Source organism: Pipra filicauda, unplaced genomic scaffold, assembly GCF_003945595.2.
Source record: "Pipra filicauda isolate LSUMZ 115617 unplaced genomic scaffold, ASM394559v2 scaffold90_size2875636_pilon, whole genome shotgun sequence".
NCBI lineage: Eukaryota > Metazoa > Chordata > Aves > Passeriformes > Pipridae > Pipra > Pipra filicauda.
This window is the reverse complement of record NW_024105098.1, coordinates 2,518,479-2,533,454: the sequence shown is the minus strand read 5'-3', so window position 1 is coordinate 2,533,454 and position 14,976 is coordinate 2,518,479. Positions and strand designations below refer to the sequence as shown.

The following is a 14,976-nucleotide window of genomic DNA, read 5'->3' as shown; positions in this document are numbered from 1 at the left end:
CCTACACTTTGTGGGTTACTCCCCACTTCCACATTTTTTGGAGAATTGTGGCACTACTTGCTCAAAAACATAGAATAAACAACAAAAACATAAAAACAAACAAACAAACAAACAAAAAACCAAAAAAACCAACAAAACAAAACAAAAAAAAAAAAAAAAAAAAAACAAAACAAAACAAAAAAAACACAAAAACAGCCAAGTCCTGACTCGTGTTTCCAACTCTGCCATTAAGCTTGTTCAGCTTGAACAGCACAGATCTACAAGTACTTTGCAAGGGCTTACCCCACCTTCCCCTAAAAAAAATTCATTAGAATTAGCATTACTAAGACTGGGTCACACACCTACCTGCTGGAAAACCTTGAGGCAGAAGGTGGTGGTGCCTTGGTGCACCAGATGCCTCGTCCAGCCCCAGCTTTGTGAGCCTGTGCTTTGCATCGGGGTGCACTCAGTGCCACTTCAGCAGATTGGCTCAAGGACGATGGATTAAACAAGGCCAAGCAGATCAGCCACTGGAAATAACAGCTCTGGTGAGCCTCACATCCCTCTGTCCTGCCAAAGTGATTGTGAGCTGGGCCATTTTTTCACATGGTCACTAAAAGAAATGTAATATATCACCTTTTACACCATGACTTGACCCTAGACCTTCCCAAATATTTGCTGGTAAACTGTGCCACTGGGTGCATCTGCTCCAAAACCATCAGCAAGAACTTTCCTCTTTCCAAAAAGACTTAGTTCAGAGGATAGAAGGGTTTTCTAACTCTTCCTGAGGCTGGTGGGAGTTTGGTCTCACCCACAGATTCCAGCATCCTGCATTACTGGAGTGAGGAAGGTGTGTGTGCCTAAGGGGAGCAATGCCAGGTGGAACCCCACATATCACTAAACAGAATCACAACAGTGTTTGCTTCACAATTTGGTTTTTCCTGGTCTGTTCTGAATCTCAGTTGGGTTTGGGGCTGGAGGGGCAGCAGCTTGGTCCAGCTCCTGTTGCAGTCCCACCGGCTCTTCCCTGGCAGGGAAGAATTAATAATTAAACACAAGCCAGGTGAGGAGTAGTGGGGCTAGAAAGCAGCTGCAATATTTCCCTTTTAAAAGGCAGGAGGGCAGGAGCTAGAAGCTAAGTGGCAATTCATCTCCCTTCTGCACAACAGCATTTCCAGGTAAATCATTAGGGATGAGCCAGACACTGCCATTTACGTTTCCCATAGTTGATGGCAGGGTCCAACATCTCCAGGGTTGGGGGAAACAGCACAGAAAAAAGCTGAGAGCGCAGACCACCCACCAGCAGTATGGTCATGAGTGGAGGGGACCTTCTGCAGAAAGCTGGATGGAGCCACTACCTCCCCACAGCACGTCTTGGGAGCCTTCAGCTAAAACCAGCTCTGAGCCCCCGAGCTCCCTCCACTGTGACAGTGGATTTGCTGCAGCCCGAGTGAGGCAGCCCTGGGCTGGCCACCTGCAAGCTGGGCTGGCCACCGGCAAGCTGGGCTGGCCCTGGAAACCCTCCGAGCCACAGAGCCCTCACAGCATTACTGAACCTCGTGGCTCAGCCCATCACCTTGACTTCAGGCACCAGCCCAGAGTGAGGGTGGGTGATGGTCCCCAACCATTCACTGTGATGCACAGGCTGCTCTTACCTCACCAAGTGTCCAAAATTCCAGCAGGAACCACCACATTCTAAAGCCGATGGCTCCGAGCCCGAGCGCTGCCCTTTAACGGCCCGGCCCCTCTGCGGTGTGTGCGCACAAAGACAGGCAATGTCATCTTCCCGCCGCTCCCTTAACTGCTTATCGATCCCAAAGAGCCCCGGAATGGATTTCTCCGGCTAGCTATCATCCTCCACAGCCCGGGAGATCCCCCCTGTATTAGAGAGCAGACATCTCAGTCAGAGCTTTATTTACTGTGAAGGAGCAATTAAGCCGTCCCGGTTCGATTTATGGCCGGCACAGACAACCCCGCTCCACACGAGCCAAGGCCACTTTAACTTTCACACACTCACCTCTCGCCAGGTGCAAAAAAACCAGCTTAATTGGTGCATTTTTTATATCTCTAGCCCAAATTCAAACCTCATCTGTGATCAGTGTAGTACAAGCCAGGAAATTATTCCCTAGAAATGCATTTAGTAGATTTTCACTGTGCTCACTGCAGTCACGGAACCAAAGCTCAACTCATCCGGCTTTATTTTCTGAAAGCTGCATCCTGAAGGTGATATTTGGGATGCTGGGGATTTAAATGTCCAGCTCCATGCTCAGGACAGTGTGGCAAAGCCACCAGGCTATAACGTACAGCAAGTAACACCCACAGTGCTGCTCCACTTGGAAAAGAAAGACACTGGCACGAGGACAGGGACACGACGGCTGGTGATGAGGGGACCCAGCTGAACACCAAGCCAGCCTTGATGGAGGGGCTGGAAGCCAGGACACCCCTCCCCAGCAGGCTCCAGGGTGCAGCATCCCAGCACACAAAGCCTCTTGCTGGTCCGAGCCTGAGCTGCTACTCCAGCAGTTTGCCATAGATAATGTTCATGCTTTACGGAATATCAGCAAGATTGATTCAGATCTGCACTTTATTAATTTTTCCAACTACCAGCAGTGAATGAATCCAGTTGGAGACTGACTTAACTTCTCAATAGTGCCCAGATTTTCCACACTATCAAATTCATTTCTCACTACCCACAGTGGGGTTTGGGTGGCAGGTGAAGCATCTCGATGCTGCTGTGCTGCTCCTTCCAGACGTCCCAGCTGCTGAGAGCCCACCAGGAACACACCCAGTGTCCTTCTGGGTGAGAGTCTGTGGGATTTGAAGAAAATCTCTTTTTAACTGACTCTATGTCTTAGCAGGACAGAGCATTAAGACTGGGGAGAGGGGGAAGTGCTACTTACAGACTCACCGAGCTGCTACATGGCACCGGTTTTAAACTTGTAGAAGTGGTTACTTTCATTTTCAGAGCTGGGTTTAGACCAGTAACAGGCTTCATTTCACATTTTCTCAACTGAGCTCTTCTGCATTTGAACCAGCAGAACGTGCTGATGTGCCCAGTGTCCGGGGATGTAACCTGCCCTCAGCTGCAGCCCTGCCCACACCACCTGGAGCTGTGGAACCAGGAGCCCCTGCTGAAGAACCGTTGTACCCAGCCAGCTCTCCCCTCCTGATGATTAGCTGGACACCCAACAGTCTCTGTTCTCAGCCTCATTTGCCCCTGGCATTGATGGTCTTCCCTGGCTGATGTCCTGAGATCATTTCTGATGGCCCTACAAGAAGGATGCCAGGAGCCACTCAGCTCCTCACCCACTGCCCAGCACCCGGCACCCATCAGAGTCACCCTGCAATCCAGGGGGAGTGGGAAATGTCTCAGGATGCTGCTTTTTCTTAAGCAGACACTTAGAAAGCTTCTGAAAACTACATAAATAAATAAAAATATTGACAATGATAGCCTGGCTATTTTTAAGCTGATCCTTGCACACCAGCCCTGCTAAACTGACATTACCTCCCAACTCTGGGGCCTGATAACAGTGAGATTCATTTGGGGTTTAATCTAATCACTGTTCCTGGAGTGTTTTCTAGAGTGTTTGCACAGAGCACTTGGGTGATAAACTGAGAGACCTTTCAAGGCAGTCATAGTCCATGTTGGTAAACACCTCCTCCTGCACAACTGCAGGTGCCACCACCCACCACACCTGCTTTCCAGTCCTGCTTTCTCTTTTGGTTTCACTTCCTGCACCCTTCCAGGCAGCCAGTAAGGAGCAGGGAACTTGCCCCAGCTCGTTTCCTTATTGCCTCTCTGTGCTCCATGGCACCTGCTTGTGTTGGCATTTCCCGGTGCACTCACACACGGGCATCCCGTCGAAACCACCCCCCCAGCCAGTGCTCGGTACCACACCTGGCCAGGTAGAGAGATCTCCTTTATGAGCTCCCGTAAATGGAGCTGTTACTGGAGTTGACAGGTGCAAAGATCAGCCCTGGTGGGACTATAAACTTCACTCACTTCCACCTTTTCCCACAACTTTTCCCATCTACTCCACGGAAAGCGAAGCTGTGGCTGGTCTGACAGAGCCCCAGAAGGTCTTGCTCACATCCTCACCTGCATGGGAAACATCCGAAGCTTCTGCATCACCTGGGCAAGGAGGTAATCACAATTCCAGCGGGGACTGATGGTGTCTTGGCAGCTGCTGGTTTTTAGAAATCCTGCAGTATCCATCAGCTTCCTGGAGAGGCAAGATGGGAGCACTGGGATGGGAGGTGTGCTGGAGGCTGGGAGCACTGGGACAGCCATCCATGGTACTGCAGACTTATACACTTAATCTGCTCTCAGATAATGAAAATAAGAGGGGAAAAAATAAAATTCCCTTCTAGCCCTTTGGACAATGTCTGCATGTTAATTTAGCAACTTCCAGGCAGGATGGTATTTTTGTCCCTGCCTATGGCGGGGGGATTGGAACTGGGTGATCTTTGAGGTCCTTTCCAACCCAAACCGTTTTATGATTCATTCTGTGATTTATTGTATGATGGCAAATTAATTTAGAACAAAAAAAAAAAACATTCAGCATCTGAAATAGAGTATTATTTCCTGCAGCATTAATCGGTGGCATTGGTACCACATAATTTGTTACCGGTGGCATATTTCTGTATGGCTTCATTTCCTTAAAAGCACGGGAATTAATTAGGTGTTTGCATTGGGAAGGGACTGGCAGGCACTGAGCATAATGTGGGCAATCACCCGAGAGGCTGCACAGAGGCATTGAGGGTTTGTAAACCACGGTGTAAATACCACAGCTCTCCTGCCCTGCGGGGATTGAGCTGCTCACGGGCAGATGTGATTCAGCAGCTGAGCACCTGCCCCTCTGGATTTAAGTGCAGAACAAGAATTCACCTCATCTAAGTCATATACAGCAACACTGAATCATCAGGATTTGCTTCTCAGCAGCCGAGTGACTGAGTAGCTTTTCCCAGAAGGAAGTCCATCAGGCAGCACACAGCCCCGGGGTGTAACCGGCCCTGGGGTGCCATCAGCCAGGTGAATCACAGCCCCTCAGCTGACCCTGCAATTGCAGTTCACCTCCTTATCTTGTACCCCGAGGAACTCCGGCTGGGAAAATCCCCATCCCAGAGATGGCTTAAGGCCAGCAGGTCGAGGGGGATGATTCTGCCACTCTATTCCACTCTGGTGAGACCCCACCTGCAGAGCTGCCTCCAGCTCTTGGGCTTCCAACATAACAAGGACATGGAGCTGCTGCAGCAAGTCCAGAGAAGGCCGCAGAGATGCTCCAAAGGCTGGAGCCCCTCTGCTCTGGAGACAGGCTGGGCAAACTGGGGCTGTTCACCTGGAGAAGGGAAGACCCCAGGGGGACCTTAGAGCTTCTTTCAGTGCCTGAAGGGGCTCCAGGAGAGATGGAGAGGGACTTAGGACAAGGGCCTGGAGAAATAGGACAAGGGGGAATGGCTTCCCACTGCCAGGGGACAAGGTTAGGTGGGATATTGGGAAGGAATTCTTCCTTGTGAGGGTGGTGAGGTCCAGGCCTCCTCTGACCAAGCATTAAAATAGATTGCCCTAAGGAAACCTTTCCATGTTTTACAGGAGTTCAGAATTCACTCTAAACTGACCTATTTTATACACATGCATTACAGATTTGTATAAACGTGACCTTTTAAGAGCCGTCCTGTGCACTCGTTGAGCGTTACATATAAACCGAGTATGAAATATTTCAACCAACAGCTTCCAGGTGATGTGAGGGTAAAACTCAGGGCTGGGAAAAGGAGAGGAGAGGCAGGCTCAGAACATCAAGTACTAAAGAGAAATGTGCCTCTAACCTCAGCTCTGCAGCAGGTTCATGAGTTTCTTCACCCTCAGATCTCAGTCCTCACTCTTTGAGACTCAGGCAGGAGCTCAGGTGACCTCTTTAAGGTGTGCTAAGACCCCTGAGGACAAAAATGAGAGATGACAGTGGCTTTAGCTGCCAAAATCCTAAAAAACTAAATGCTTTGGGGGCTGATCAGAAAACATCAGAAATGTTATAGGAATTAGTAAAAAAAAAAAAAATCTCCAGTTTGGTGCTTTCTCATGGGCCTTGTATAAGAGACCTTTCCTACAGATAACTTGGTAACTCCATCATCAAACTTGCACTAAAGCAGGGCAGAAACAGCTCGAGCCTCTGGGTCAGAGCTGGGAACTGTGGCAGTGAATCTCCCACAGCAGCCCTTGCAGTATTAACATTTAAAAAATCACGAGACCTCAAATATCCCGACGCTAAGTCTCATGACCTTTAAGTCAACTAGATTCAGGTTTCTTTTTCTTTGACTCTCGCTATGCTTTTGGGATGGAAATAAAAGACCTTGTTAGGTTTAGGGAACATTGCAGGGAGCTTCCACCAGCCTTTTCTTCCCAAATTTACATTTCTGGTCCCCTAACCCCAGGTAGCATAAGTTCTGATTTATTTTTAAGCAGTTCTTTCAATGTTGACACATTTTGTTTTTAGGGCAATTCTTAAAAGATTTTTAAGCTTGGTGGAAATGAGTCTCCCTGCGAGGGTCACTCTGATCCAAAACAGCATTAAGTTGGCTCTCAAAGAAAATCTCTTTCTGAATAAGGAGTGGCCTCGTGCATTTTACAGGCTACAAGGAGAGCGAGGGCTAAGATTCAAAGACAGAATATTAGAATAATAGAAAATGCCCCAATCCACGTGCTGTGCCACGTCCTTGGGCACACAATACCCCAGGAGTCCTCATTCAATCCTCTTGCCACATTTCTGCCTTTGATAACACACTCCACTGAAAAACCAAACCCCAGCTCAGAGAAAGTCGTGCTTTGGGCTGCATTTCTTTGATTGGCTCAAATCAAAATGTGGAGTCAGGGGTTTGTTGGCAGCTCTTTAGCACTGAGAAAAGCCCTTTCCTGCTTTTCTTCTGCGTTCCCAAGGTGTATATTTTAGATAAAAGTCCCGTTTATGACCAGGGCACTCACTGCTGCTCCCAAAAGGAAGAAGACAGGGCCTGCTCCTGCTCTCCCCCCTCCTTCTCACCATCCCAGTGTGCCTCGTGGCTCCTGGCCCTTGGCTTTGCTACAAGCCAGCAGGGACCCCTGACATCCCCTTTTCTGGACAGCAAACGGGCACAGAAACCCCCCAAATCCTGCTGCCCACATTCAGCAACCCCAAGTTCCCCCTCGGTGCCCTGCAGCCCCTCGGCTGCTCCCCACAGCCCCGAGGCTGGACGGGGCCGCAGGCACAGGGACGCTGGACCGGCACAGCCTGGGGACACCCAGCCACCTCTGCCGGCGGCTGTGTTTGTACGTACAGATAAATATACACGGGGCAGAGCCGAAAAGACAGAGTCAGCTCCTCGCCGGGGTCCGGCGGCTCCTGTTACCGGCGGCTCCCGCGCCCAGCGCACGCACGCTCGTTATAGCAGCCGTCGGGCTGGCACAGAGCGGAGCAGATGGTCAGGGCAGCTTGGCCCGGGGCCACCGTCAGCCCCGGGCTCCTCACCTCAAAGGATGTGCTCACCGAGGCCACCTGGGCCCCCTGCACGCCTGCGGGCTGGCCAGGGCAGCGGCACCGGGGGAGAGCCGGAGCGGTTGCTGGCGTGGCAGGGGTTAACACTAAACGGTCCCAAAAATCGCGGTGCCCCCGCGCCAGCATCACCAGCTGCTACGGAGGGTCCTGCTCCTGCGTGAGCAAAAGCCTGGGATAGCTGTAGGCAGAATTTGGCAGGTAGAGACACCCTGAGCAATGCTGACTGGCAGAGGGATCACAGCACCGCAGGGAAACCCTCAAAAGCCACGATCACCCAGCAACGACCTGCCCTTGGTGGCCGTTGTTGATGCAGCTCCGGCTGCCCAGAGCTCCCAGGAAGGATCTGCTGCCCCGTTTGCCCCTAGGACAAGGGCACAAGGGGCAGAAGGGGCACAGCAGGGCAGCAGGAGGAGCAGGGGAGGGGTGGCAATGGCAGAGGCAGGAAGCAGATCCTGTGCCTGGCCACCACTCCATGGGCTGGGGGCACAGGCAGGGAGCCAGGGCTTGCAGCTGGGCTGCAGGGAGAGGGGCCATGGGCAGGGATTGGCCATGGATATCACCTGGTGTTTTCTGCCCCCCAGATTAGGCGTTTTGCACCATTACCAATCAACTGGGGCTTTCTGGCCAAGAGCAATAGCTTCTCCGGGCAACCACAGGAGAGCCCCCGTGGCAGGGGCACAGTGGGGGCTCTGCGGTGCATCAGAACAGGAGCTCCTGCAGCACTAACACAGCTGTGGGCACGTGAGAGCCCAACAGCTCTGCTCCAAACTGTGCTCCGAGGAGCCCCAGGCAGCGAGCACGGCCATAAAGAGCAGAGGCAGCAGCGCTCCAACTTCCTGGCACTCGGGGAATCTTCCTGGATCACGTTACGTTCATGTGTCCTTGGCTCATCTCTGTACAGTTGAAAAACACTGTAAGGGGAGCCAGTTAATTGGGACAGCAGGGCTCAAGGAGCAAAACCCAGGGAACCAGCTCCTGCTTAATTGGAGTCCTGCTGCTGTACCCAAAGCAGCCTGTTTGCACAGCCCTGCTTTCTCAGGTGCTCTCCAGCTGCTGGTCAGGGTCGGCTGCCCACCAAACCTCTGCGTTGCTCCCGGGCTGTTCTGCAACATGGTCCTGAGGAGTGGCCAGTTCCCACTGTTGGTGGGGTGGTTGTGGAGTCCTCATCCCTGGAGGTGTTCAAGAAACAACTGGACGTGTCACTCAGTGATCTGGTCTAGTTGACAAGGCGGTGTTCAGTCAAAGGTCAGACTTGAGGTCTTTTCCAATCTAAATGATTCCACGATTCTGTGATTTTGGCACCAAATGAACCAGAAAGAAGGCAGGCATTAAGGGTGATGGCTGGTTGTGACCCCCACACCGGCACGGATGAGGACAGTGGGGTAGTTGCAGTGACACTCAGCATTCACTCTGCTGGTGCTGCATGTCACAACCTGCCCTGCCTTAGCACGAAAGGCTCCCAGCCCTGAGGGGATGTTCCCAGGCACTGCCACGGTACAAATAAATAACAACAATAATACTCGGTGGGGGGGAGCCCTGCCATCTGACCCAGTGCTGATGGAAAGAGCAAAGAGCCTGTGTTTGCCCCCAGCAATGTGAATCCACTGGCATCTGGTCACCGAGCAGGAAGGGCTGACGGTCGTTTGGAGGGAGCGGCTGTGGCAGTGGGACCGTGGTGACAGAGCTGTGCTGGCACCAGCACCCACACAGCTCCAGACTTTACTGGTGCAAACCCACCACAGGCAGATGAGCTCCAAACACCAAGTGCACCACACACAGCCCTCACACCTAACAACCAGGAGACCTTCTCTTACCTTTGTTATGGATGATTATTTAAGGAATACTTTTAGAGTGATGGAGATGCTTTGCCTCTTCAGTGTTTTCCCTCTCTGAAAGAGGACCAGTCCTCACTTCCTTGGCTCTGTAGGGGTTGTCACAGGCTTCGGGTCTTTTTTGCTTGAGTAGTCCTAAAGCAGAAAGGGACACAGATCAGGAGGGCAAGACACACCCTTGGCCCAAAGGCATCGGCTCCAAACGCAGCCCTGAGCCACGGGCAGGGAGGAGGCAGACAAAGGGCCACATGGGTCACCATGGATGTCCCCATAGCACCCTTGAGCTAAACCAGGTGACAGAAGCAAAACACAGATTTGAGGGAGAACTGCTCCCTTCCAGGTGGGCAGCTTGGTCACTCAAGGCCTGGGAACTGACAGTCCTGTTTTCCTTGCAGGCTCTGCCCGAGCTGTGGAAGCGAAGACGACGATAAAGCTGACGACCTCAGTAAGTCAGCTGTGGGACCAGCACTAGAGTGACACTGGTGTTTAAAAATGCAACCTCAAGTACAGCAAGCTGGGGCTTGTGGAAGACTCTGCCTTACTCCTTCTGCTTTTCCACTTCTGGGGAATCTTGGGAAAAATAAAAGAGCTTCCTCTGATCCTACCAAACAAGAGGGATAAACTCCAAGTGGTGTTGTATCAGGGTGCAATACACAAATTACCACTGCCACCACTCCAGTTCCCCAGTTTCCAGGGAACTAATAAATTTCCATAGAATCACAGAATGGTTCCATGAGCAGCGACATCTTACATGAGATCAGGTTGCTCCAAGCCCCATCCCACTCAGCCTTGAACACTTTCAGGGATGGGGCACTGACCTCACTGGGCAGCCTCTGCCATGAAGTTATAAAATATTTCTGGAAAGAAAAAATGAAAACAAAGACTATTCTTATTAGCATTGAGGTGGTTGATGCTCCTTCCCACCCAGTTCAGCTGCACCAAATCAAGCAGGTCTATCCCTGTCTTTAATCACAATATGTGAGCTTGGCTGGATGAGCAGGGAAGGGGGGTGGATGGTACCTCCAGCTCATCTCCCAAAGAACAAAATACCAAGCTCTGCTGAGCACTGTGGCAAACCTGGGACTCTGAGCAATCTGAAGGAGCTGGCGGGAGAGAGAGGCAAAGCAGAGCATCATTCCTGGGGTAACGGCCCATGCACACTCCTGCCCTGAGGCTCAGCCCATCACATTTCCAAGAAGAAAGCTGAGGGAGCAGCACTGTCCTTGCAGCTGCCTCAATGACAGGAATAATGTGCTGCAGAGCTAAGAGGGACAATGGGACAATGATAATGAAAATACAGGAGTGAAAATTCATTACTGGAGTCTGCTCGGGAGCATCCTGAGGGATCCCCTAAGGTTTTCTGGGCTGCTTTAACCCTTTGGGCCTGGCTCTGGTAGTCAGGCCGATGTTCTGTGCTGCTGTCTGTGCTTTCCTTCTCTTTTTTTTCCCATTTCTCTATCAAAACAATGATCTCCTTCTCCAAACAAAGCACTGTGCATCTCGCAGACCCCCAGGGCCCTTTGGTCCCAGCTTCCCGCAACTGTGCACACACAGCAAAAACCATAATGGTTGATTTTTGGTCAGCTGCTCCAGGAAAGAGTCTAACAATGTTTTCTCCTATTTCCAACAGCTCACGTGGAGATGGGAGCAGTGACTGGACAAGACAATCAGCCCAGCTCCACAGGTGAGTTCATTCCCTCCTGAGGGGAAGAGTCTTCCCTGACTGCTTTTTGGCCTCCTCAAGCAGAAGGGATCTATTTCAGCACTGTTAACGTTGCTTAGGTCTTAATGCTGATAATGTTTGCATTCTGTCAGGACTATGAAAAGTTAGAGATTCCCATCAGGCATCTCCATGGCAACCCCGGGATGCTCATCCCAGCCAGGTGCAGTGTCCATGTCGGAGTGACAGGCTGTCAGGTTCATCTCCCACTGTCCTTTGGAAGGGCAATGGGAACTGAGAGGGGGTCTGGCTCCTCTCAAAGCACTCCCAGGCTGCTAAGGAGCAGCACATCAAATGCCTGGGGGCTTCGACCTGGGGAACCAGCCAAGCGGCTCTTCCCAGCTGGTGGCAAAATACCTGGCAAAGGTACTTTTGGCAGGATTTTTTGGAAGGTATTGGTACCTGGCAAAGGTGTTTTTGGCAGGTTTGGCCGATGCAGAAATGATTTGGTGTTTTGGGCTTCTCCCACTGCCAGAAGGTGCAGCCTTTGCTCCTGACACAGCAGCAAATATGGATAGACCTTCTCAAAGACAAGAGGCAGCTACCTCTACAGCTTCTCCAAGTCATGGGCAAACTTGCTTCCATTGCCACCATTGTGTCCTCAGCTCATCCAGTAGCTCACGTGTCCAGGACCACCATGAGAACATCCAGCCCCTTCCACAGCATCCTGGTACCTTGGGTTAGGAAGAGATAACCCCAGTGAGAACTGTTGCATGATCTTGCCTCCAAATGACCATTCTGGTCCTTTAGCTCTGGCTCCAGGTAAACACAACCAGGGAGCCTGTCCACCTGCAGGCAAAGTTCCTTTGCTCTGCTCTTATGGCATCTCAGGAAGGAAGGTTTGGAGGTTCAGTCCTATCATGTCCACTTTCCTTCAAACACCACAACTCACACTGAGCTCCAGGTATTTTTTCCAAACTTGCTTTCCATTTACCTTTGTCATTGTATCAGAGAATACCAGGTTGGCTGGGCAGAGGAGATAACTGCTTTGTCTGTTGGGTCACCAAGAAGGGCTTTGCTCATCTCTGCAGCAGAGAGATGTTGATAAAATGCAAAAAAATAGCACTTTCTGCATCTCCCAGGAAGTGCCGTGCCACTTGTTTAATTAGAAGGGGCAAGGCTCCCTCCTGAGTAAACCAGAAATAGACTTCCAGGGCAAAAATAAACCTGCCTGGGTATTCTGGGGGACTCTCAGAAAGAACAGCTCTACAATATCCCCCAGTCTTGCACAGTACAACAGCCAGAATTTCAGAGGAGGGATATGTGGATAAAGCCAGTCTGCTCTGGGGGAGAGACCCCCTTCATAATTAATGCTGGTGTAAGCAGTTAGAGCATATTTTCCACTCCCCTCCCACTCCTTCACCTATGTCTCCTCACCCATTTATAACCATGCTGCCCATCTCAGATGCACTTGGTGTCGTACATCACCCACATGTCCCAGGGCAGTTTTATGGTAAGTGGTTGATCATAAAACACATTGCCCAAGGGCACAGCTAATGGATAATTTGGGTTACCAGGACACCTTGAAAAAGGATCCCTAAATCCTCTGCGGGGTTGCACTGGCCCCCATTGCCTTCAAAGGATGAGTTATTTGAAGACTACCCACGAATTGAGGTCTAATGACCGCGTGCAGCCCAGCCAGGATCCTCATCCAGCAAGGCCAGGAGCAAACCCAAGCCAAGCAGCAGGGCTGAAGGTCAACCAGACAGACAAGGCAGGACAGCTCTGGAGAGCCTGGCAGCCTTTGGTGGCCAATGTCCTGTCAGCAGCCCCCTCCCTCCTTCCCTCCCTCCAGCAGCCCAAGTGCTGGGACAGAGGCACCCTGCCCAGCAGAGCCCCATCCAGCTGCCAGGGAAGGAGGAGCTCCCTGCCAGAGTGTGACTCGAGGTGGCTGAGGACACACAGCCACTCCTGCAGGTCTCTGCCATGGGGCATCCACATTGGTCTTTTCTGTTTTTAAGAAACCTTAGCAAAGCATCTGCCGAATCTCCAGCTGCTGAAGGCTTGTTCTTCAGGAACAAAGAACAGTGGCCATCACAGCAATGTCACTGAAAAAAGGGAAAGTGGGAGAAACCTGCAGAAATGTTTGCAGTGCTCTCTCTGAGCACAGAGCTGTGACACTCTCCCTGAGCCACACTCCACTCCTCACCCTGCTCCGTGCTCCTCACACAGCTGCTTCCAGCACCTCTGTGCAGGCAGGGTGTCCCCAGGCTCCCTCATAGAAGGAGTGCTGTGCTGTATCACAAGCCAGGGCCAATCAGGCTTGGCTTTTATCCCCAGCAATCTCCCCTGGGATGCAGTATCTTCTGCCAGAGGCTGCCCAGCTGGGGACAGTTATTTCCCCACAGGAGGTGGAACTCACCTTCAAAGCCGAGTCTCTCCCTGGGGGTCGCGCCATTCGATTCGGTTTTGTGCCGACCCTCATTGTCTCCCTGTCATCTGAACACATCCTTGACCTCTCCAGCAGGGCTATCCCAGCCACCAGTTAGCTTCCCAGTTGTGTGGATACCAGGAAACTGGATACATGGGCTTATAGTTCAGTGGAAAGTTCTGCTGCCGTCTTAAATCATAAAGCACAGCTGCTGACACAGCAGAACTGCAGAGTGAACAGTCTGAGCAGCCTGGGGATGGAAAACGCCGGGAGGAGAATAAGGGCAGCGTCTTGCAGCTCTGCTGGAGAGAGGAAGAAAGGGCAGGGAGGTCAAGAGAGCAGATTAAAACTCACCAGAGTGCAATTGTAATGTGTTACCCACCATGGATGCATCCCAGCATTCCGAAGTTAACTTGCAAGGAGCTGAGATTCAATGTCTGCAAGTGCAAAGTAATGCCTGGGAAAAAAACAAAACAACCCCCAGACTACAAATATATCCACACGTGATAATAGGCTCTGAATGAGCAGTTCTGAGGAGGAGACACATCTTGGGGGTCTGGGTGGACAGTACTGGGAAAATACCCACCTCCTGGATGGTGAACAATGCCAGGCTAATGCTGGGATGGGACCTGGACAGGAAGGGCAGGAAGAACAGCACAGGAGCCACCGGCACACCTGCACGTGCAGCAGCACCACTGGCCCTGGACAAGGGCTCAGAAGAGGAGGAGCAGCAACAGGGAACAGCCCCTGCACGAAGGCTCTCCAGCTTGGAGGTGACACTGCTAACTCCTTCCTGGACAGCATGGCTGGGAGAAACAGGGATACTCTTCGTCGCAACCCAAGAAGCCGCAAGTGCCAAATGAAAGGCAAAGGTTTCTAAGCAATGAGTAACGATGACCCAAAAGGGTCATCAAGGATGTCAGTACCAAAGTACATTAACGGGGGTTCATCTTAACCTGACTTTGGTGTTGCCTCCAATGGAGTTATGTGCCCAGGCTTCCTCTCCAGACAGTGGGAAGACCCCACAGCACTGGGATATAACCATCCCCCCAAGGTGGACAGCTAGAGCAGCTCAGGAGAACATGCTCCGAGGAGAAGGGCAGCCCTAGCACTTTTTCCATTACCAGTATCTACAACAGCCTTGGAAAAGCACTTGGACACCCTCAATCTCAGCCCTGGCAGGACTAAGGTGTCCAGCAGCCCCTCTCTGGCACAGTGGAGGCAGGATATCCTTCTGCAACCCACACCTTCTGCAACCCACAGCCTTTATAGACTGTTGCAAAGGCAAAACACCTGCACAAGAGTTAAAACCCTTTCCCAGGAACACAGCCTGTAATTTCCCTTTCCACCCAGCGGGATTCAAATAACCTAATTCTTGCTCTACATTCATACTGTCTCTCTCTCCCCCCCATCACCCCTGGAGAAATGCCAGCCATGTGGTAAATACATGTAATCATGGCACTTGGATAGCAGCTCTTGTTCTCCAGCCATTAATTGACCTCCCTGGGATTTAGGTGAACGTTTGAAGTCCTGCAGGAAGTCCAGCGA

General features: G+C 51.4%; 1 protein-coding gene and 1 long non-coding RNA gene across 4 annotated transcripts in view; one reads left to right on the top strand and one right to left on the bottom strand.

The window, feature by feature from the left end:
- Window positions 1–2,545: 2,545 nt before the first annotated feature.
- On the bottom strand, window positions 2,546–7,414 carry LOC113999308. Of its 3 annotated transcripts, none has more exons than XR_003544810.2 (5): window positions 7,288–7,414; window positions 5,806–5,913; window positions 4,079–4,299; window positions 2,880–3,248; window positions 2,546–2,787 (listed from the first exon to the last, which is right to left on the bottom strand). It is a non-coding gene; the product is annotated as an uncharacterized LOC113999308 (long non-coding RNA). The 3 variants fall into 3 exon arrangements; XR_003544815.2 differs by having other exon boundaries at window positions 4,079–4,202; window positions 7,288–7,412; XR_003544813.2 differs by having other exon boundaries at window positions 2,880–3,089; window positions 7,288–7,408.
- KY (kyphoscoliosis peptidase) overlaps window positions 7,376–14,976 on the top strand; it is a 28,771-nt gene continuing 21,170 nt past the window's right edge. Inside the window, exons 1-3 of the mRNA XM_039391113.1 lie at window positions 7,376–7,703; window positions 9,733–9,782; window positions 10,968–11,021. Of these exons, the coding sequence (XP_039247047.1) occupies window positions 10,979–11,021 (43 nt within the window). The 5' untranslated portion in view covers window positions 7,376–7,703; window positions 9,733–9,782; window positions 10,968–10,978. The remainder of the gene's footprint in view (window positions 7,704–9,732; window positions 9,783–10,967; window positions 11,022–14,976) is intronic.